Raw genomic sequence first — 25,242 nt, forward strand, 5'->3', positions numbered from 1 at the left:
GATGCAATGCACTAATCTCCATTGCAGGTCGCCCGAACGTTTAGAAATTGGGGGGGTATATAAACCTCTCCATGCAGGGACAAGAGGGGTCGAAGTTGGCAAACGTTCTTTCCATTGAATCCCGAAAGGACTTTTCACTGAATCAGCAAAAATATACTGAATACAAAAGGAATACAGGTTCCCCTTCTCAATGGAATTTAAAGGTACAGATTTGCCATCCCAGTCCAAAAGCAAAACAGGGAAGGCATATTGATTGGGCAAATCCACAATATCAAAAAGACTCCTGAAACCCACTCCAAAACTCATTAATGCCTTTAAGATAGCAGAAAAAAGCTGACCAATTATCCGAATTGATTTCAACCCAGTAATGGTGGAGATTTCATGACCAGATTTCCATCTTTCTTTTGAAAAATCCAGCAGATTGTGCACAAGAAGTATATTGGACCCCACAAAATGTTGCACAAAAGCCCTCGAGGATGGGATTCTAACCCTAACCCTAACAGCTTGGTCAAACTCTCCCAAGGCATGTGGTTATAAAGCAACTTTTTCACAAAAAGAATGCGGAAAGTCATGATCCTGCTGGTGATGTCAACAAGCCCTTGAACCCCCTCATTACGAGAAAGGCTGAGCACACCTGGTCGAAGCCAGTGCATACCACCCCAGAAAAAATCGATCAAGTGTTTTTGAATATTTTTAATTAGCCATGCAGGTGGCTGCAAGACAATAAACCTGTGCCACAAGATGGAAGAGACCAAATTGTTAATAACTAAAACTCTTCCATGATATGATAATTTGCACAGAAGGCCCCTCCATCTCTGAAGTCTGGAGTAGACTTTGTCTGTTAGTCCATCCCAGTTTTTCTGAATACTTTGAGCATCACCAAGGTGTACACCCAAATGGTAAACACTATTATTCTTCCAGGATAAATTGCCAGGTAGTGTTGGGAAGGAAAAATGCATTGCTAATCCAAAAAAGGAGGCATAACTCTTTGTCCAGTTTACTCTGGCTGAGCAAGCAAGGGTAAAATTATTCATAGTTTTAAGTAGTTCAGATACATCTTCTTGACATTGAATTGTCGTGCAGATATCATCTGCATAAGCAACAACTTTGATAGCAGGTATGTCCGGAGCGACAGAGAATCCCACAAGTTTCTCACGCAATTTAACTAAAAGGGGTTCAATGGAAAGAACATAAAGGAGTCCGGATAAGGGACACCCTTGCCTTATTCCTCTGGTAACAGTAAAGGGAGGAATCAACTCATTATTTATTTTGAATAAACTATAAATATTGTGATACAACAACTGAATATATGATACAAAAATACAACCAAAACCAAAACCCTTTAGGATAGCAAATAGATAACTATGATCTATACTATCAAAGGCATGCTCTTGATCAACAAAGATTAAGCCAGTACTTTTATGCAGAAGATCACACACATCAGCAATGTCACGAACAGCGCCAAGATTGTCATATATTGATCGTCCAGGCACACAACAGATTTGATCAGGATGCACCAAAGATTGGACTACCAATTTTAAGCGAGAGACAAGGACCTTTGAAAAAAATCTTGTAGTCGGTGTTCAGTAAGGAGACAGGACGCCAGTTTCTGAGTAACTGGGTGTCTCCCTTCTTTGGTAACAAGGAAACAACGGCTCGCCGGAAACTTAGGGGGAGCTCCCCAACTTGAAAACTTTCCTTGAGTACTTCCAAAAGTTCGGGTCTGATAATGTCCCAAAAGGTTTTGTAGAATTCACAAGGGATTCCATCCAGACCAGGAGCTTTCCCGGACGCCATACTGGAAAGAGCAAGACCCAACTCCTCCAGCGTGATGGAACTCTCCAAAGAGGCTCGCTGTGACTCAGACAACTTGGGTAAAGGTTCAATAAAGGCTTTTTCAACATTCAAATCAATCTTTTTTGCACAGAATAAAGAAGAAAAATAATCGACTACAATTCTTTTAATCATCTTAGGTTCACTTACTATCTCTCCTTCAGGTGAGTGTACAGATAATAGTTGTTGTTGAGCTTTAGTTTTCCTCTCCAAAGAGAAGAAAAACTTTGATGAAGTGTCAATAAGACTCAAATTTTTAATCTTAAGCCGCACTAAAGCCCCTTTAGCCCTTTCGTTGACAAGACTGTGAAGAAGTTCTTTTTTAGTTATAAATTCTTTACGTAATCCTTGATTTCTGTTCAACTCAAGAGGATTTCTTTGCAATTCTAAAACCTCTTTTTCTAGAATCGTTATCCTTGAAAGACTATCCTGAGAGTGATGAAGTTTATACTGCTGACAAAAGATTTTGATGTGGATTTTTACAATATCCCACCATTGTAGCTTGCTATGAAAAGTATTTTTCCTTCCGTAAAGAGAAGTCCAAAAGATCCTAAAAGCATTGCAAAAAACAATGTCTTCCAAAAGACTAACATTTAGAGCCCAATAGGCACTCCTACGTTGAAGATAGGGAAAAGTTAATTTTAAAGAAACTAGGTGGTGATCCGAAAAGCCAGAGGGAGAAATTGCCGTAGACAATATAAAGTTCTGAAAATCATTATTAACATAAAATCTATCTAAGCGAGCGAACGATACCCTGTTATTGGAAGCTTGACACCACGAATATTGTTTAACTTTGGGGTGCTGCAATCTCCAACCATCAACCAAATTATACTTTGCTAAAATGGTCGCAAACCCTTTTGCACTCTCAGGGTGAGGTTCTGAGCCATTACGGTCCAGAGCTGGCTCCAAGGTACAATTAAAATCACCAGCTAGGCACACGAGACCACTAAAATCAATCTGGGAAAAACAATCATCAAGAATGGAAAAATATTCGTTTCTTTTTGCAGGATTACTTGGGACATAAGCATTTAATAGTGTGATTTTATAGCCTCCATAAGAAAAAACCACAAAAGCCAAATGACCTTGCATGAATTCGTGAAAAACAATTTGGTCCGATGAAAGACTTGATCGAAACCAGAAAGCAACTCCTGCACTGCAGCAATCAAAGGAACTGAAAAACCAAGAACCCCTTATTGTGGTTTGCCACTCTGCAGAACAAGTCGGTCCACAACGCACATCCTGAAGAAGAGCTACATCAATATGCTTTTGATTAAGTAACAGTCGAACATGTGTTTTACGTATAGGGGCGCGGCCCCCATTTATGTTTAAACAAGCAAGAGACAGAACCATTTTAGTATTTTATAGGTGGGTACTGGTTACTGAAGTTCTTTCCTTGCCAGAGTTACATATTTCCTCAATCTGTGTACGTGGGATTCATTGGCACCATAGGCTGCCGGATTTTTAGTAATAAGGGATGCGGTAAGCATAAATTTATCGAGTTCCGGAAAGAAATCGGTTAGTTTAATTTTTTTCCGAAAGGTGTTGTGGAGGAACTTGATCACCTTCGCAGGAGCAGGGGCATTTAAGCCCTTGTGGTCTTGTGAATCTCCAGCTGCACCATCCAACTCAGAAGAATCTGATATTGAACAAGTATCATCGGAATCACACGACTCGTGTTCAATTTCAGCTTCCTTTTTCTTAACAGATATAGCAGACATTGGAAATGGTTTCACGAAAAAGGAATCCTCAGGAAGCAGCTTTCCTTCTAACTTTTCAAGTGTCTGCTTCAAAGTCACTGAGGTAATGGGTGTGGCTGTAGATGTGACAGGCAGTTCTATGGTACTCGGTGCAATTACAGTTTGGTGAGATTGTTCTGTGGTGTTAGGCACAACTATAGTTTGGACAGATGGCTCTGAGTTATTAGGCTCTACTGTAGTCTGAATTGCTGGTTCTGAGGTATTAGGCACGACTATGGTTTCAACAGTTGGTTCTTGGGTGTTAGACACAATCTCCGCATGAACATCCTGCTTCAGTGTATGACTACCTACTGTATGTCCAGGACAAGTGTCGTCTCCGCCTGGGACATCTACTGATGGTTTGTTTTGAAGCTCCATAGTCTCCTCGTCATCACATGTGAGAGGGCAGGCATAAACATCTGAAGGATTTTGGTTACTCTCTTTCCGATTGAGTGAAACCCTCTTCACAGCGACTGCTTCCGCGTATGAAGAAGGTTCGACTAAAACTGCACTTTGGTGCCTTCGTTTTCCTCGTGTCACCCAACCAGACTCATTTTTTCCATTTGTTTGATTTTCAGAGTTTTCCCCTGCCTCAGTAGACACCCCAGTGACCTCAGGTTCATTTACATTTTCAACTTTACTTGATTCTTTTTCAACGCCCCTTGGGCATTCATTTTTCATGTGACCATACTGTCCACATTTGTAACACACTAAAGTCTGAGATGTGGCAAAGATGCGGTAAGTAAACTTTTCATGTTCAATTTTTAACATCACGTCGAGCTCACGAATGTTTGGCTTCGGAATAATAAATAGTTGACGTCGAAAGGAAAGAATATGTTTTGTACTGTGGTCCTTAAAGCGAACAGGAATGAAAGTTATTTTTGAAACCACAGTGCCATACTGTTCTAAAGCAGCCTTCACCTGCTCGTTTTTTATGAAGGGAGGAATATTTGACAGGAGTACCTTCATCGATGGAACATCGAGGGGTGATATGAAGAGGAATATATCCGGCTCCACAGTCAGTCCTGACTCCACAAGCTGCGCCACCATTTCCTCTTTAGTGACGAAGATAACACGCTGATTCATTCTCGATGCAGCTATTACACTATGCATCCCGATTAATTTTCCAACACACAAAACAACTTTTTCAACTGAGATTTCGGGTGGTGGTGTACGCGAAAACCCATTTTTCCGACTTAAAGACTCTAACAGCTCAATGGTCGCCATGATTTAGGCGCAATAACACTCAATGCCTCAGGGTAAAAAAAAATAATAATAATAATAATAATAACAATAAAAACCAATACACAAGCGACGCTGGCGAATGGAGGAAAATAATAATAATAATACCAATGATAATAATATGGACGCGGTCCAAGAATCGTTTAAAGGAGCCAAAGCGATGGCAAAAACTAACAAAACACGTCGGATGGAAACCAGGCCTCAAAACCGGGTGGGGTTCTGAGAAACCCGAACTCCACCTACCGTGCGCGCTCTCTTTCTCTCTCTCGCTCAATGGAAAAGAGAAAACAAGGAGAAAGGGGGTCAATAGAAAACGAAAACTAAAACATTTAGACGACGAGAAAAGGGAAAGGAGAAAGCAACACAGGCTCCGCGCGTACCGCCAGGAACTGAGCAACAGGTCTTCGCAATTGCACGCACGTACCAAGCGAGCAACAGCTGTGCAGAGAGAGAGAGAGGGAGAGAGAGAGAGAGAGAGAGAGAGAGAGAGAGAGAGAGAGAGAGAGAGAGAGAGAGAGAGACAGAGAGAGAGAGAGAGAGAGAGAGAGAGAGAGAGAGAGAGAGAGAGAGAGAGAGAGAGAGAGAGAGAGAGAGAATAAAATGAAGTATATTTTTTAAAAAGGTAAGAGAGGAGGAGTAAATAAAGACAGAAAAGGAATAAAAACATGCAAGTAAGAGGGTTGGATGTTCTTAAAGGTAGGGCTAATGGGGGTAATAAAGATAGTGGGAAGGGATGGGGGATGACAACAGAAGGTGGTGCACCAGCAGCTTGAAGTCCTGGAAGGAAGAGTTATACAACAGTCTCAAAAAGGATATTTCACACACGGGACAGACAAGGAACAAAATGTTTAATGTGTGTAGTGAGCTTGGATTTTAGAGGTGACACAAGGAAGGGTTGACTAAAAGAATGCACACATCCTTGAGTTGTGAGGGAGGGTCAGAGGGGCACTGATGAAAACAACAACAAAAAAAAAAAAACAAGCAACTGACCTGTCTGCAGTGTGAAAGCAGGAGAACATGGTGCTTTTGCTTCATCACAGAAGATTCCAAATATGTTGAGACCTTTGTAACTTATAATGCAGGACAGGTGTGATGCTGGGGTGCCAGCCCATAAAGGAGAGCAGCACTACATTGCAATATCCACGAAGTACTTAGACACCAAATAGTTCTGATTTTTAAGCGGCAAAGCCGCTTCAATATTTTGCTGTTTCCATCTGGCTGTCCGTTCATCCATCTGTCCGTCCGTCCGTCCGTCCAAAATTAAGAAGAACCTAACACGCGGTCTTTCTTTGAAAAATGGACCCCTTTGACCCTTTGGTCCACTGAGACCCCTTCGACCTTTGAAGACCCTTAAAGACTTTTTTTTTTGGATACATTGTTGAGGCTCGTATGAGAGCAAGCACACAGAACACACAAGGAGGGCAGGAGCCAAGAGGGGTGGGAGAGGGAAGGACAAAACAGTGGGGAACAGCGACATTAGGAGATCTGTGGAAGGGAGAGGGATTGGGTGAGGTACATAGGGTAAACAAGATAGATGCCACAGGGACTTTCAGGACCTGACACGACAGGGAACTTTCGGGAAGGAAAGCAGCAAATTTGAAGGAGGTAGGTTTGGGGTGGATTATCGGGGGTAGAAAAGATAGTGGTATTGGATGGGGGAAGATAAGAGATGGTGGTGAACAGCTGTTTTGAAGGCCTGGAGGGAAGAGTGGGATTGAAGGGAGTATGGGAGTTTGTCCCAAAGGCAGGAAAAAAGAGGAATGAAAGTGTGAAAGTGAGCAGTGATTCTTGATTTTCTTAGTTTTACCAGAATGCGGTTGCTGGTGGACTTTCAGTGCCTTACTGAAATATGGGCAGATAGCAGACAGAGCAGGGAGGTGAGGGACGAGACCGGAGAGGAGACAGTGGAAGACAGAAAGACCACCGACCTGCCTGCGGTGAGAGAGTGCGAGGACCAAAGACTCAACCTCACCATGGGAGACACCAATGATCCCAAATGCCTTAGTTTCCACAGCGTGAAGCCGAGAAAGGTGAGAGGCAGGAGGCGAGAGCACCAGATCAGAGGGGAGAGCACTACTCCATCAGGCTGTGGACAAAAGCTTTGTATGTGGTCAGGAGCTCAGTTGGGCCGAGGAAGGCCTTTGCACGACGGAGGATGCCCAGTCAGCGACTGGCTTTGAAGGCCAGGTTGGAAATGTGACTTACCCAGGAAAGATCATGGCAGATAGTTAGACCCAGAAGCTTGAATAAAAAGACTTCTTCAAGAGGATTGTTGAGTAGATGGGGGGAGGGGGGGGGTTCTCCAGACGGTCCTTTCAGAGAGGCATAGTGAGAGTGTGAGATTTGTCAAGATTGAAAGACATGTTCCACGTGTTGGACCAGCTTGTGATTTTATCCAGATCTACAGAGAGCGAAGAAGCTGCTGCTTGCCGATATGAGGGATGACAGATGGTACGTCAGAGGGTGGAATCATCAGCAAAGAAATAAAGAGGATTTTCCAGAGTCAGAGAGATCATTGATGAAAACCAGAAAAAGAACAGGGCCCAGAACACTGCCTTGAGGAACTCCAGCAAGGAGAGGAAGAGAGGATGAGAGAACTCCATAAAGGGCCACACGTTGACTGCAACAGGAGAGTAATTCTATGAGCCATGAATGGAGATGTCCTTGGATACCATAGAAAGAGAGTTTGGTGAGCAGGGCAGGGTGTCAGACTGGATTGAAGGCACACGGTATGTCTAGGGAGATGGCTCTGATTTCATGTCTGGCATTGAGGATCTCCATCCATTGTTGGGAGAGTAGAAGCACCATATCCAGGTTAGAGTGACGTATTCTGAATCCAAATTGATGATTGGAAATCAAGCCATTGGAGAAGAGGAAGGATTTAATGTCTGAAGCGATGATGGATTCCATAACTTTGCTGATGATTGATTGGAAGAAGGTTGATTGGTCTGTAGTTGCAGAGATCTGTTTTTGCACCATTTTTATGCAGAGCAGCAATGTTTGCTGATTTCCAAGCAGATGGCAGATGACCTAGAGCAAATGAGAGGACAGAGAGAGGATGAGAGAACAGAGAGAGGGTGAGCAAGAGCAGAAGAGCAGGTTTTTAGGACACATGGGCTGATGCCGTCTGGACCAGTTGCAGAATCTGAGTTGAGGTTTGACAGCAAGCTCTCCACTTTGTAAGGAGAAAAGGTCACAGAGTCCAGGGACAGCTGGGTGCGACTGGGTAAGGTGGGTACAGAAAGCGATGGGTTTTCGACACAAGATTTAGATGCAAACACCGACTTTAGGCATTCAGACTTTTCACGTGAGGGGTTAGCTGTGCGGCCACTTGAGGAAAGGGAGGGGATGGAGGGGGAACATACACCAGTAAGAGACTTAACTAGACACCACCAGGATTTCGAGGAGGGAAAGAAGTTTGAGAGTTCAGACTTGAGATTAAAAAGATGTTCTTTTCTGGCTCTCCTGAGGATAGACACACACTTGTTGAAGACTTCCAAGACCCTGAAAACCAAGAAGTCCCAAAAGATCCTAAGAACACAGAAGACCCAAAACTACCGGAGGATGCAAAAACCTGGATGACCCAAAAGTACCCAAGGACCCAGAAGACCAAAAAAACCCAAAAGTCCCCAAAGACCCTAAGGACCCAAAATACCCTGAAAACCCTTGAAGACCCAAAATACCCTGAGGACCCAAAATACCCTGAGGACCCAAAAGACCCAGTAGCTCCTGAAGACCCTGAGGACCCTTAAAGACCCCAAGGACCCAAAATAACCAAAAGTTCCCAAAGACCCAAAATCCACCAAAACCCTTAAAGACCCAAAAGACCCTTAAATACAAAGCTTTCGTCTGCACACCACAAACAAAGCTTTTGGCCGCAGCCTGATGGAGTACTGCTCTCCTCTCTTGGCTGGTGCTCCTGCCTCCCACCTTTGTCTGCTTCACGCTGTGGAAACCAAGGCATTCACATGATGAGGCTGAGTCTTTGGTCCTCTCACTCTCTCGCCACAGGCAGATCGGTGGTCTTTCTGTCTTCTACTGTCTCCTCTCCGGTCCCCCCCCCAGCCGCTTTGTCTGCGATTTGTCACCACCATATTTCCGCAGGGCGCTCAAGGTCCGCCAACAACCTCCTTCTGGTAAAACCACCAAAATCACGAATCACTGCTCACCTTCACTCTTTCATTCCTCTTTTCCCCAGCCTTTGGAATAAACTCCCTCACTTTGTTCAATCCCATTCTTCCCTCCAGGCCTTCAAAACTGCTGTTCACCACCACCTCTTATCATCCCCCATCCAAATCCTCGATCTTTTCTACCCCTATTAATCCACCCCAAACCCACCTCCTTCAAATTTCCTGCTTTCCTTCCTGAAAATCCCTGTAATATCCATCTTGTTCCCCCCATGTTCCCCACCCCATCCCTTCCCCTTCCACAGATCTCATAATGTCTCTGTTCCTCACTGCTTTGTCCTTCCCACTCCTGCCTCTCTTGTCTCATGCCCCCCCTTGCTGTGTGTTGTGTCAGCTCTCATACGAGTATCGACAAGGTATACACACAAAAAAGTCCCTGAAGACACAAAAAATACCCAAAAGACAAACATATGCAGAAGACCCAAAAAACCCTGAAAACTCATGAGCCACAAAAGACCCCGTGGACTCAAAATATCCTAAAGACCCTGAAGAACCAAAACACCCAAAAGACCAAGGACCCAGAAGACCCAAAGGACCCCAAATACCTCGAGGATCCAAAACACCCAGGGAATCCAAATGACCCTGAGGACCCAAAATAACGAGAGAACACAAAAGACTCAGCAGGACAATCTGGATTCCCTTGGAAATTCTGCATAATTTAAAATGTGATTTCCAGTTCCCAAACACACACACACACACACACACACACACACACACACACACACACACACACACACACACACACACACACACACACACACACACACACACACACACACACACACACACACACACACACACACACACACACACACACACACACACACACACACACACAATCCAAAATCCTCAACCCCCTCCCAACTCTGGCCTCTCTCTGTCCCACCACCACACCCAAACACTGTACTCCCCTCACCCTTTCTTCAAATCCTCAAACCCCCTCTCAACCCAATAATCCTCAACGCCCCCAACCCTTGATCCCAACTCTGTCCCCTCTCTTCCCTCCCTCCCCCAACCCAACTCTGTCATCCATCCCCCTTTCTTCTTCATGTCCTCAACTGCACCAAACCTCAAGTATTCAACACCCCTTCAAAGTCCTCAACCCCCCACCACCCCCCCCACCACCTCTCCATCTCAATTGCCCTCTTCCAACTCGATGCACCCCCACTCCAACTCTCTGTCCTCACCTCCCCATTTCTTCCTGTTCTTAACATCACACAAATATACACAGGAAACTTTGATGCATGAGAAGGCCATGAGAAGACAAGGCAAGGTCTTTGCTCAGATAATTATTGAGAGGGTTCACCACCATCTGCTTGAGCACCAGCGTCCAGAGCAGTCAGGCTTTACATCAGAGGTCAATGATTGACCATATTCTTGCTCGTCGGGACCTCACCGAACGCAGACGAGAGTTTCGGCAGGGGCTGCTCACAGCCTACGTTGATCTCTGTAAAGTGTTTAATTCAGTGAATTGGGATGCCCTCTGGAGTATTCTTGGTCTTCGTGGGGTGCCAACAAAACTGATCGATCTGATGTCTGAACTATACTCTGGTACTGAGAGTGCTATGAGATGTGGTGGTACCATCTCTGACTTATTTCCAGTTCTTACTGGAGTTCGCAGGGGTGTGTACTGGCCCGCACACTTTTCAGCACTTGTATGGACTGCATTCTGGGGAGGATGTCGGAGAGATCAAGCTGTGGTGCATCAACTGGGAAAGTCAATATATCTGACCTTGATTTCACAGACGATGCAGTCATCTTTGTGGAGACTCCAGATATCCTTTTGGGGGCACTCGAGGCGCTGAATGAGGAGTCGGAGCCGCTGGGATTATGGATTTCCTGGGTCAAAACTAAGATCCAGGCTTTCAATGACATCTTGGATGCTGCTATCCTGTCTGTACCTGTTTGTGGTGAGGACGTTGAGGTCGTGGAGAGATTCACTTACCTTGGCAGTGATACTCATGTCTCTGCTGGCTGTGAGCCAGAGGTCAACAGGCATCTAGGTCAGGCTTGGGGAGTCATGGATTCACTGGATCATGCATGGGGTGTGGTGCTGCCGGTACCTATGCGGGAGGATGAAAGTCTGAGTCTTCAGGTCCTTGGTACTTCCAGTCTTGCTCTATGGATGCGAGACTTGGACTCTGGCTGGGGATCTGAGACGGAGACTTAATTCCTTTGGTACCAGGTCTCTTCGGAGAATCCTTGGCAATCGCTGGTCGGACTTTGTGTCCAACGAGCGGTTGCTGAGAGAGACTCAAATGAGATTTGTTACCTGCATTGTCCGTGAGTGTCAACTGCGGTTGTGTGGACTTGTGGCTCGTTTTCTTGACGCTGATCCTGCTCACCAGATTCTCTCAGCGAGGGAGCCTCATGAGTGGAGGATGCCAATGGACCAACCACATGCCTCGTGGTTGCAGCAGGTTGATCAGCATATCAAGGAGATGGGGAAGGGCCAGGCATCTGCCTGGGGCATGGCCAGACGGAGGCCCCTGGAGTACCGGCGGAAAGTGGACACAGCGACGTGCTGCTCTGGCACATGCTCCCATACCTGACCTGACTTGACCCCAATTAGTGTACAGGGGTGTTTCTATCTTTGCCGGTGGTCTTGAGGGAAGTGGGAAGAGACACAAATTCTCTACGTAAATGTGTATCATGGAGCGCCGCCTCCAGGTGGGGGGCAGGGGTGGGGGTAGGGGTCTTACAAGTCTCCATCATTTGCAGTTCAGTATTCCTGCCCCCACGTTTTCTAATGCAGTGAGGTGTTTTGAATTATAAGCAGTTGGTCGGTTTTTGCTTCATGCACATAACTTCATGGGTTTTTTTTGGGGGGGGGGGGTTTGCCCATATAGAGCTGTCAGTTGCCGACACAGCGCCCAAATAAAGGCATGCATCAGAAGAAGGTGTTGCATGCTTGGAACATGATTGCCCAAAGGGTTGATACTCTTCTAGTACAAATAATATAAACAACTATAATAATAGCAGTAGTCTCATTTGGCAAGATTAATAATTAATGAATAATATCCGCTCTGGCACAAGCACATCTGGGCTTGGTGAAAGGCAAACCAATGTTCAAGCAGTAGAGCAGGCAGGTATGCAACAAGGCCTTGAAGACCAATGAAAATTTGGTCCAATGGGCCAACTTGCAATTGTAAATGGTTCTGAAGGGTAATTCTAATGGGTTTTAAAGGGTAATTCTAATGAGGTCTAAAAGATAATTCTAGTGGGTTCTAATGGGTGTAAAGGGTAATCCTAAAGGGTATTTCTAAAGGGTTCTAAAGAATGGTTCAAAAAAATAATTCCAACGCGTAATTGTAAAGGGTTCAAAACTCCTATCCACAAACAAGGCTTTCATCTGCAGCTTGATGGGATAATGCTCTCCCCTTTGGGCTGGTACCCCTCCCTCACAAAAACCTTGCTCAGCTTCACGCTGTGGAAACCAAGGCCTTCAAGATTATTGGAGTCTCTTACGATGAAACTGAGTCTACGGCCATATCACTTCGTCATCACTGACAGGTTCGTGGTCTATGTATATTTTTCCATCTCCTTTCTGGTCTTCCACCCTCTGCCCTCTCTGTGGTTTGTCATAGGTCAAATGGTTTGGCAGCCATGTTAGATTTACCATAAAACATGTAAAACATCTTCTTCTCCAGAACGGCTTGATAGATTGAGGGGAAACTTCACACACATGTTCCCCAAGGCATGCTTGTACAAGTTTGTTGCGGAATAATTGATGTCGCATGGTTTAACAGCCATATTGGATTTAAGAAAAATATTACACAGTTTTCTCTGGAACCCCTTAAAATTAAACAATCAATGTGAACCTTCACAATTATGATCTAGTGGTGATGGGGAATACATGTTTTCAATTTCAACTTGATTGGAAACATGGTCTGACAGCCAGAATTATTTCATGTTTTGATTTGGGTTCTTTTTGCCTTTTTTTGTTTTATTTTTTGAATAAGGCTGTGTCTGGATGGGTTCACTTAATTCACTTGACTGTGCCTGGATGGGTTTGAGGGTAGAGTCACCGCAGCTGAAATGCGAATCCTATCCAGGTTCCTCCTGATGACTTCATCTTTGCTTTTTGCTCGTTTTGGTTCCTTCTGATTACTCCAATGCAGGAGTGTGCCTATTTGGTCTTCAATTTGATTTAAATTGAATTTATTTTAATCCAATTCTGAATTAAATTGCATAATAATAATAATAATAATAATAATAATAATAATAAAAACACGTCATGGATCAGGGTCAGTTGTCCAATCAAAGCGGGGTTGCATCAAAGCAGGACGTCTTGGAACCCGGTCATCACTGCCAGCAGTTATAAAGTGGCAGTTCTAATTATGTCTCATTAATTACATAACGCACCAGTACACAAACATCACACAAAATAAACCACACAAAACAAGTCCTGGTGAGGGTCTGCAAACTCCGATTGCTCTTTTTCTTGTTCCTTTTGTTATGTTGTGTTCTGATCCATTCTGTGTTATATCTCTTCCACGAGTCTCGACTATGTGCACAAAAGAAACATTTCTGTTAAACATGGAGCTGCAAAAGTAGCCTGAATGGAGAGATCGCTAACAGAAGAATAAAGATGTCAACTATTTGTGGCCCACATTGTGGATAAGGGGGTGGAGGTGAGGAGCAGGTGGGAGGCAGCGGTGCGAGCTGTGAAGCATGGAGTTTAGGGAGGGGGTTGCGGTGCGCACTGTAGGGCGTGCGGAGCATGCAGTAGGGGCTGCTTCGGGTACAGGCAGGAAGAGATTAACGGTCATGAGTTGCTGTTCTCTACAGACCTGATTTCTCTTGTGGAAGAGAAACATCTCCCCAATTCTGTCAAATGAAGAGAAACATCACAACCACATTGAAAAGAGGGGTCATTGGAAACAAAGGAAAGCAGTGCCATAAGATCGGGACAATGGGACACCATGAGCAGGTTTGTGTACGAGCCAGAAATGGGATAGGAAATGTGTGATGAAGAAGATGAGATCAGCATGAGGTGTTTGTGCAGGAGAGTGAAGGGAGAATAATAATTTTGAAATGCCATTTAAAAGCTTTGCATATAAGAATGAAATTAGTTCTTTAACCAAGACAAAAGAAAGGGGGCAGTATTGAAAAGGGAAAAGATAAATAACACAGCCAATACTTTTGTTGCACCTTTGCAATAATTCTGACAGCCAAGGTCACCGGATAATTTCACTCCCAAAGCTATCTTGACTTTTCAAAAAGAAATGCAAAATATTGTGGTGCAAGAGAGCTTACTACCGAGATAATTTAATTGAACAACTAACATTTCCCATGGCTAAATTGGATTCATGCCGACACAATTACCCCATTTCCTTTGACTCCCAATTTAACCCCACCAGGACACAAATGCAGCAGAACACATAGCAACCAAACAAAAATGTATGGTAACTCTACAAACACACATCTTTTAAAATAGATTAAACGACTCAATATCCCATGATGTAACTCGCGCCACACAGTTGCCGTTACGGAGGGAGTGCTGCATTGAACCACAAAACCGCTTCCAATATGAAGTAATAATTGATAAAGTGAATGGAACATTACCTTCTGTGTTTTATGAACACACTTCACTGCCATCCATTTTTGCTCAGAGCTGAAAGGTATTTCTGACTTTCGAATGTAATCTTCTCGGAGTCCCTTCAGACCCATCTGCAAACAACAAGCCAAAGGAAAAATGTCGAGCACTTGTGATCATCCCAAACAAAACCCTCGTGCATGGAAATGCACATCACTTTTTTTATGCACAACTTAATTGGTTGTGCAAAATATCTTGATTATGTCCTACAAATGGAACTATAACTATTGCAAACTAAAAGAAGAGTGATTACAAGCTTAGCATGGAAGGTGATGTAGTTGATGAGCTCATTTCTGAGCTCCCTAAACCACATCAAATTTGACAATCTTGTTCCAATTGTGAAACTCTTGAAGTGTCTCATCAAAGAGTGAACTGCCACAACTGGCACCCTATGCAGAAACAGAACCAGAAGTCATCCACTTCGAGATCCAAAACATTTTGGGAATTTTCGGAAGTAGCCACAAGAATCTATTAACTAATTATACCATGACACTGGTCCAATCTTCCTTGTGCAGTGGAATGACAACATTGTGAAAACAGTGGAATGACAACATTGTGACAACAGTGTTGACCATTACTGAAGTTGAACCATCTATCATACCCATACTTGGAAAGCTATTGAGCAAGCAACATGAAGCACCTAAACACAACAGCACGCAACATTAACACCTACATTCTTTCAAACCCCTCTTTTATCACTAGTGGAACCCATCTTCCTGAATCCATTGTCATGAGCTCTTCCTTACGAGATTTCAAGTCAGCTGCCACCGCCACCTCATTGTCTCTCCCATTAACACTACTGAGCTTACCAACACACTCTAAGATCCTGCTTTCTCTTTTTTTCCTCTCTTCTTCTCCTACACTTCCTCTCCTTGCACAGTGGTGCATATATTTTTGTGTCAACCCACTGTTTATGCCCCATTTTGTCTGCTAACGTGCTCTGATCTTCCACGAGCTTCACTAACTGGAAATGAAAAAACAAAAGTAAAAGTTAACAAGGAAATCCAACACAGGTGGAGGCCATTCAGCCCATCATGCCTGCACGAACACCACACCAACTCCTCTACACAAGATCCAAGGAAGAAAATGCAAAAAATATTTTTAATTAATGAATTTTTTTGGGGGGGTGAGGGGGGGTTGGGTTTTTTGGAGTTTTTGTTTTTTACCCCTTTTCTTCCCCTCAGGGGAGGGGGCAGAGACTTGGTTAAAAACACACATCAACCACACAACCCCCCATGACAAGACCCCCACCAACAGCACTCCGTTCACATGCACACAATCACCCATCAATGCTCAAACAACCTAAAAGTCTTATAAACATCCCCATACCCCTCTATCTCCATAACTTCCAGGTACCTATCTAATTCTAATTTAAACTTATCTACTTTTTCTGCTGCCACAACCTTTCCAGGGAGACCATTCCATGCATTAACTACTCTCTGAGTAAAATTCCCCTCCTCACTAGCGTCTTAACTCTCCTCTTCTTCACTCTCAGGCTATGGCCCCTGGTCCCATCGCTGTCCACTCCAAGATAATGAAAGGTAGAGATAAAATAAGTGCAGATTAATTATTCAACAAACATCTCTGTCATATCTCCTTGGAACAGCCTTCTTTCTAGTGTATAAAGCCCTGTCTCATTCAGCCACTCCTCATAGCTGAGTCGAGCAAGGCCCAGAATCAATCTAATAGTCCTGTGCTGAACCCTCTCTCTGGAATCTTTGTCCTTCTGGAACTGTGGTGACCAAAACTGCGCACAATATTCCAGATGTGACCCTCACTAAATTCCTGAACAATGTTAACACCACCTCATTTGATTTATAATTGACCCCCCTCTGAATACAGCGTAAAACACTATTTGCTCGACCGAAAGCTGCCTGGCACTGTGCTGACTGCTTACCTCCCGTATCTATTACCACCCCCCGATCCTCCTGTGTCAGGTCAGGTATGGGAGCATGTGCCAGACCAGCGCGTCGCTGCGTCCACTTTTCACCGGTACTCCAGGGGCCTCCATCTGGCCAACCCCCAGGCAGATGCCAGGCCCATCCCCATCTCCTTGAAATGCCGGTCAACCTGCTGCAACCACGAGGTACGTGGTCGGCCCATTGGCCTCCTCCACTCACGAGACTCCCTCGCTGAGAGAATCTGGTGAGCAGGGTCAGCATCAGGAAAACGAGCCACATGTCCCTACAGCCACAACTGACGCTCACGGACTATGCAGGTAACAAATCTCATCCGAGTCTCTCTCAGCAAACGCTCGTTGGACACAAAGTCCGACCAGCAATAGTCAAGGATTCTCCGAAGAGACCTGGTACCAAAGGAGTTAAATCTCCATCTCAGATCCTTGGTCAGAGTCCAAGTCGCGCATCCATAGAGCAAGACTGGAAGCACCAAGGACCTGAAGACTCGGACTTTTGTCCTCGCGCACAGGTACAGGCAGCGCAACACCCCGTGATCCAGTGAATCCATGACTCCCCAGGCCCGACACAGACGTCTATTGACCTCTGACTCACAGCCAGCAGAGACATGAATATCACTGCCAAGGTAAGTGAATCTCTCAGTGACCTCAACATCCTCACCACAAACAGGTACAGACAGGAGAGAAGCATCCAAGATGTCATTGAAAGCCTGGATGTTAGTTTTGACCCAGGAAACCCATAATCCCAGCGACTCCAACTCCTCATTCAGCACCTCGACGGCCCCCAAAAGGATATCTAAAGTCTCCACAAAGATGACTGCATCATCTGCGAAATCAAGGTCAGAGATCTTGAAATTCCCAAACGATGCACCGCAGCTTGATTTCTCTGAAATCCTCCCTAAAATCCAGTCCACACAAGTGATGAAAAGTGTGGGGGCCAGAACACACCCCTGACGAACTCCACTAAGAACTGGAAATAAGTCAGAGATGGTACCACCACATCTCACAGCACTCTCAGTACCAGAGTATAGTTCAGACATCAGATCGATCAGTTTTGGTGGCACCCCACGAAGACCAAGAATCCTCCAGAGGGCATCCCGATTCACTGAATCGAATGCTTTACAGAGATCAACATAGGCTGCAAGCAGCCCTGCCGAAACTCTCGTCTGCGTTCGGTGAGGACACAAAGAGCAAGGATACGGTAAATCGGTGACCTCTTTGTTGTAAAGCCTGACTGCTCTGGACACTGGTGCTCAAGCACATGGTGGCGAACCCTATCAATAATTATCTGATCAAAGACCTTGCAGGGCACTGAGAGCAGCGTCACCCCTCGGTAGTTGTTGCAGTCTTGGCGATCACCCTTCCTTTTCCAGAGAGGGACAACAAGGTGGCTCTTCCAATCAGTTGGGATGATGCCTGTGTTCCAGGCAGAGCACAGAACTGCATGCAACGACATGAGTGCAGCATTTCCACCAGCCTTGAGAAGTTCAGCATGGATGCCACAGGTCCCTGGAGCTTTAGCCCGTTTCAACCGGTTCACCACAGTCCGTGTTTCCACAAGCGAAGGTGGACCACAGTTGATTGGAGGGTCAACATCAGGGATTGTAACACCCCTGACATCCAACTCGAAAGCTGGTGGATCAGCCTGGTACAACGGCTCAAAGTAACCGGCCCAGCAGGCCTTCACTTCGGACTCTGCCAAGAGCCGACCACCCTTTGCTCTAACTGCAGTGCACCGAGGGATGGGCTTGGATGAACGCAATGTGCGAATTCCCCTGTAAGCAGGACGAGAATCACCTGTCCAGGTGATGCTCTACCCCCTCACAGATTCCTTGCACATAGGCCTCCTTGTCCACCCTTAGCACACATACAGTTTTACGCCTCAGCTCTCATGAACAGCTCATCTCTGCCATTCGGCCTGGCCCTGCGACTCTGGTCAATGGTATCCAGTGTCCATTGAGAGACAAAATTCTTCTTTTCCCTGTGGTGAGTTCCAAGACATCCACCGGCAACATCAAGGATGGTGGTCTTGAAGGCACTCCACAACTCTTTCGGACCCCCCAAAGAACTCAGATCCCCCAAATCTCCACTCAGCCTGTTCGCAAACTCCTCAGCTACCCACTCATCCTTGAGCTTGCCAACATCAGGCCTCGGCTGGGATATTACCATTCTCCCAGATTTAAGGTGCAGCTTCAGAGTTACTACAACAAGCCAGTGGTCAGTATTGAGGAACTGAGCACTCCGGTAGACCCAGCAGTTCTGGATCATCCTCCAGCTACCATCAACGAGGACATGGTCAATATCCTTTGCCACACCACCAGCGTTGGAATACCAAGTCCAGCGAATAGCTCTTGGGCGCTGAAATCATGAATCGGCCACCCCAAGTCCATGACTTCTTGCAAAGTCAAGGAACTTAGTGCTATTCTGGTTCATAGTTCCTGACCCATGGGGACCAACACATGTCTCATAACCATTCCTATCAGTTCCAGTCGATGCATTTAAATCCCCCAAGATGAGAAGTGTATCATTCTGGGGCGCTGATCAACCACAGACTCGAGCGTGGCGTAGAATGCATCCTTCATGGTGAGTTCACTCGCCTCAGTCGGAGCATAGACAGAGACCAGGGAAATGACACCAAAAGGCCCAGTCACACCTTGACGCTTTAGCCAGCAATGACAACATATCAAAATGTATGTAAAACGCTGGCTTACGCTGAACTTTTGAAGGTTTTTTTAAAGATTCGGTCGTATTCATAACGAGTTGGTCGTATGCATAACATATTAGTAACGGACACAGAACGTTTCATTGTCTTATAGATAACTTATACCAACGAATGCTTAGCCTGTTGTCGGCGTTTACAACCTATGCCCAACGATGGTCTAACTTATGCATAGCGCGCTGCACGTATCGCCGACGATCATGTGGCGTAGCCTATTCAAGGGCTGCCGCACAATGATTCAAATCATAACCGCCGGAGAAATGGAAGTGTCAACATCGCAGTCACACCTTGGCGATTTTGCCAGCGTATGCGGACCTCTGAAAATGCGTCTAAAACGCTGGCGCACGTCGAATACGGTATGGGTAAGTTTGGTATACCTCAATAGAACGCTAAAGTACGCTGTCATACGTCGTAGTAAGTGGAGTACGTCTTGTACTTTTAAACGTGTTAAACATTTTACGACGTACTTGCAGTATGCCTCACACGTTCCCCATGCGATGGGAATAAGTTGTACGCACGATATGCGATTGTTGGCACACGTCGACAAAAGTTACTTGTAAGTTACTCATAAGTCGAAACAAGTCAATGTAATGGTTAGCGTCAGTGTTCCAGACTCCCTGTTTTTTTTGTTTTTTTACTTCGGTATGACGGTGATGTTGACACTTCGATTTCTCGTGCAGTTATAATATAATATAATTAATAGGCTGCCGCACAACAATATAAATCACAACCGCACTAGAAATCAGTGTCAACATGACCATCATACCGAAGAAAAAAAAAAAACAGGGAGTCTGAAACACTGACGCTAACCATTACATTGACGTGTTTCGACTTATGATTAACTTACAATTAATGGGTGTCGACGTGTGTCAACGATCGCATAACGTGTCTACAACTTATGGACAGCGTAGCGGAACTTGTGAGTCATACGCTGGCATAAGTCGTAAAATTTCAAGCAAGCTAAAATTTGAGGACAACCGCAAAGTACAACGATGAAAGGCAGCGTACTACGACATATGGCAGTGTTTTTCAGCGTGCTCTCAATGTTTCCAAAACTTACCCATAACGTATTCGATGTGTGCCAGCGTTTTAGACAAATTTTTCAAAAATCGGCATAAGCTGGCTAAAACGTCAAGGTGTGACTGGGCCTTAAGGAGAGACGATTCCTTAGTCTCATAATACGCTCGTTGACCGGTGTTACCTCAATTATCATTGGGGTCAGCTTATTGGACACAGCGACAGCAACGCCTTGGGTATGGTAACCATCAGAGCAACCATCTGGGTATGGTAACCATCTGCCAATCTTTTGCCCAATCTATGCAAGTATCAATACTTTCCTAAATCTGATCACCACCCCCTCTGCTATCCACCTCACCTCCAAGCTTTGTGTCATCTGCAAATTTGGAAAGCCTACTCTTCACCCCACTATCCAAATCATTGATATAAATAATGAATAGTAATGGTCCGAGTACTGATCCCTGAGATACCCCACTACTTACATCCTCCCAGCAAGACATCCTCCCACTCACAGCCACTCTTTACTTCCAACCACGAAGCCAGTTTGCAATCAAATTAGCTACCTGACCAGCCAGTCCACAAGCCCTCACTTTGGCCAACAACCTCCGATGTGGTACCTCGTCAAATGCCTTCTTAAAGTCCAGATATACTATGTCCACTGCCTTTCCCTCATCCACCCAATCACACAATGCTTCAAAGAACGAGAATATTTGTAAGACAGGAACTACCTTTGGTAAACCCATGCTGACTACCTTTCATTAGTTTGTATTTGTTTAAATGGTTCCTCATCTGGTCCTTAATTAATGGCTCCAACACCATCCCCACAACTAAAGTTAAGCTGACAGGTCTCTAGTTTCCCATTTCCTCTCTGGATCCTTTCTTAAAGAGTGGTGTTACATTTGCTACTCTCCAGTCCTCTGGTACCGGTCCTGACTCCAGTGAACATGTCGCTTACCTGCTCAGAAACCTCCCTCAATACTCTCGGTTGCATATTATCTGGACCCAGAGCCTATCTACTCTTCGAGTACCGAGCTGTTACTTTACTTCCTCCACTCCAAACTGGATCTTCCATAAAAGCCCTTCCTCACCTCCTCGATAGATACACTCAGCTATTGGCAATTCTCCTGACTGTTCTTGTGTAAAAGTTGAAGAAAATACCTGTTTAATAAGCCTGCCATCTCACTTGCATCACAAACCACTCTTCCGGTGCCTATTCCTCAATGGGTCGACACTGGTACTAACCTGTTCTTTTCCCATGATATATTCAAAGAAAGCCTTGCTATTATGTTTAATGTTCTTAACCATGTCCTTCTCATACTCTCTTTTGGCTTGCCGAGTTATTTTTTTTTTTTAACTTGCCACTGTTTACTTCGATAGTGATATAAATCTAACTCCAGTCCTGTTATTTTAAACCAAATAAATGCCTTCTGCTTCTCCTTAATAGCGTTCCTTATCTCACTGGTCAACCACCCTGGCCTCTTTCTACTTCCAGTTTTACACCTCATTGTAATGTACACACACTGCACTCTACACATTTGCTCCTTGAAGGTTTCCCATTTCTCTCCTCATACCCTCAAAGTTTGCCTTCCTGAAATGTAATAGCCTGACCCTAAACAGAATCTTTGCACACATAATGTTACGGTAACTTGCTCCGAAATGCTCCCCGACCTCTACCTACTCCACTATATTGGGATCGTTACTTAAAAGGAGGTCCAACACTGCACTACCCCTCGTGGGCTTACCGACAAACTGGGTTAAAAAGCAATCCCAGACTAAAACGAGGAAATCCTCATCTGCTCTGCCCTTTCCCTGTTCCTGGACCCAATCTATCCCTGGCAAGTTAAAATCCCCCATAATCAATATCCTTCCCTGACCACATGCCCTTTTGAATTCTTCATGTCCTCCTCCTTCCTCCTCTTCCTTCACACCCAGAGCCTTATTAAAGCATCCTACCAGTCTCTTACTGTTTTTACAATCTCTAATCTCCACCCACACAGAATCCTCAACATTTATTCCTTCCTTAATGTCACCCCTTTCTCTTGATACAATGCTGTCCTTTACCCAGATTACTACTCCTCCTATTCTCTCCTTCCGATCACACCAATACACCTTATAGTCTTCTAATCCTGTCCTCCAGTTACTCGCCCGAAACCATGTCCTACTCACTGCAACTATATCGTACTCCTCGCTATCTACTTTGGCTTCAAGCTCTTTCATCTTATTATTATCTTGCCAAAACGAAGTTTTTGCAAGATATGTTAGTCAGCTTGTATGTTTTTTTTTTGTTTGTCTGTAATCACGTATAAAAAATTATGCAGAGCACAGTTATCATTGGAAATTTTTGTAACTTCGCATATCAGAGGCCTATAGAGGTCCCTTTCAGCGCATAAAATTTTGAAGGTCAAAGGTCAAGGTCACTTTGTCGCAAATCAGGGGAGTCGACGAAACCCTTATTTTTTGAGTAATTTTGGTCGAATCGTCTTCAAACTTCATGGGAATATAGTTCATGGTCTGGCGCTCAGCTGATTAATTTTTGGTGGCAATTGGCCTTGACCTTCATGGTTAGCGCCTCAGGTAAAACATATTTGACCCCAAGGTCAAATTTTCAAGTTTTAGGAACCATATCGTGTAGTACCTCAAATTGAACACCTCGATGAGTGCTTTCTCGATATGTCAAGCTTGAGACATTATGACGTCATTTGGTGACGTTATGAGGCAAACGCATATTTTTCATGGTTACTCTGTAGAACGATTCTCATCGGAATCTCTCGTAGGCAGAAATTCCTCAAGGAGTCGCTCCTGGTGGATAGCAGCTCTGTTCACCTCAGTGTGACCTTAAAGAAGTCACACGTGGTCACCTTTTGGCAAGATACGGGTCACCCTGGGGGTGACATTGGTTTTTATTTAAATTTCTGGCAGTTGCAAAAAATATATTTAACTTTTCCCTTCCTGAAATTATATTTCCTTGCCTGGCCTTACTTATCACGATTCCATCATCCGTTCCTTCCTTTATAGCTTCTCCACCCTTTGCTGACCGAAAAAAGCCTGAATTCCTTCAATACCCACTGCAAACCTTGCTGCCCCCTTTCTATTTAACATATGGCCATCATTCCGGAAACACTCCCTTTCTCCCCTAAATGATTCCCACTGCTTCTTAAATTAAAACCTTCCTCCCTACACCATTCTTCCAGCCATTGGTTGATGTCTATTGCTCTGCTCATAATTTCTATATCGTTTCCTAATCTTGAGAGAATCCCAGAAAACATGACCTCACAACCCTTTGCTTTCAGCTGCTAACCTGAATATCCTGTATCTATTTTTCAAAACCTCTCAGTAAACTTTCCCGACATCATTCGCACTTTAGTGTACCACAACCAACTTCTTCCTGCCATGACCCAATGCAACATCGTTTACCCTTCCTTCTATGTCCCTAACTCCTGCTCCTTCAAAACTGAACAGAATTCTATGTCTGCAAACCTTCCTGCAGAATGAAGAAGCTACATATTTAATTGTCTCATCACACACAAAAACTATCTCCCATACCTCATGTCTACCAATTTCTATTTCGGCACCTACAGCACTGCTTGCACCCAGTGCACCACTACCACTGCCCGCACCTGCTGCACCTCTGCCACTGCCCGCACACGCTGCACCTCCGCCACTGCCCGCCCCAGGTGCACCTCCGCCACTGCCCGCGCCCGTTGCACCGTCACCACTGCCCGCGCCCGTTGCACCGTCACCACTGCCCGCCCATGTTGCACTGTCACCACTGCCCGCCCATGTTGCACTGTCACCACTGCCTGCCCCCGTTGCACCTTCACCACTGCCCGCCCCCGTTGCACCTTCACCACTGCCCGCCCCCGCCGTACCGTCACCACTGCCCGCCCGCGTCGCACCGTCACCACTGCCCACCCCTGTCGCATCGTCACCACTGCCCACCCCTGTCGCACCGTCACCACTGCCCGCCCCCGTCGCACCGTCACCACTGCTCGCCCCCGTTGCACCGTCACCACTGCTCGCCCCCGTTGCACCGCCCCCGTCGCACCGTCACCACTGCTCGCCCCGTTGCACCGTCACCACTGCCTGCCCCCCTCGCACTGTCAGCACTGCTCTTCCCCATTTAACCATCACCACTGCCTGCCCCCTTTGCACCGTCACCACTTCCAATATCCTCAGCAACCTCACTCCACAACCGTTGCCAACTATTATCTACAAATTTCTCACATTCTGCTACATGCTGCAAATTATAATTTGATAATTATCGATGCGTTCCTTCAACCCGGTAATAACCTTCCTCAAGTGGACGATTTCCTCACACTTCCTACAATAATAAGAACCCTCTGCTTCCCCCATTGTTGACGTGGCCCACGTTAAGCAACTGTTACATTTTACATACTCATCCTTTCTACTTCGCTCTCTATTTATAATCTTCTTCACCCCCATACTCCCAAGGCCCCAACTGTCTTCACGCTAAACTTATCACGAGGCCTGGCCCTGCTTCTTTCAATAAACTAACTCAACTATCCAGTAAAACTGTTATGAACACAACACGAAAAAAATTTGTACAGTTCCACAACCTCTGGCACAAATCTCGAGAACAAAATACGCAAAACGCTTTCGGACTGGAAGCTTGGCTTTACAGGGACTGGAAGGAGAGCTCGCCACCCAGTCGTCCTCGTGCACCGATCCCTGAACCGGAACCGGAAGTTATGTGGAATGAGAAATCCAGTTCAAAATGAGCTCCCCATTGTCCAGTCATTGGTCAAATAATGTGTCCATCAAAAAATTAGATATATTGTTCACATTTTAACATGTTATTGGTTCTTTAATTACTATCATTTAGTTAAAATCTTGTTATCATGGCCTATTAATGAGCAACATTAAAAGAAATAAAATGCTGATTACTCTCTATTGAAATCAAATCAACAGAGGATAACTGAATGAAAACCATTATCGGAATTTATGAAGTATTTTATGGCTCAGGCTTTTGAAAC

The 25,242-nt window shown here is 45.0% G+C and overlaps 1 protein-coding gene across 3 annotated transcripts in view; it reads right to left on the bottom strand.

Annotated features, from left to right (window-relative positions):
• The window catches only part of ATP2C1 (ATPase secretory pathway Ca2+ transporting 1), a 219,100-nt gene that overhangs the window by 49,883 nt on the left and 143,975 nt on the right, over nucleotides 1-25,242 (bottom strand). For all 3 annotated transcript variants that reach the window (XM_085846471.1, XM_085846473.1, XM_085846472.1), the window contains exon 16: nucleotides 14,567-14,671. In XM_085846471.1, the coding sequence (XP_085702597.1) occupies nucleotides 14,567-14,671 (105 nt within the window). The remainder of the gene's footprint in view (nucleotides 1-14,566; nucleotides 14,672-25,242) is intronic.

This window comes from Eptatretus burgeri, chromosome 11 (assembly GCF_056783735.1).
Source record: "Eptatretus burgeri isolate ZD-2024b chromosome 11, Ebu_testis_v1, whole genome shotgun sequence".
Lineage (NCBI taxonomy): Eukaryota > Metazoa > Chordata > Myxini > Myxiniformes > Myxinidae > Eptatretus > Eptatretus burgeri.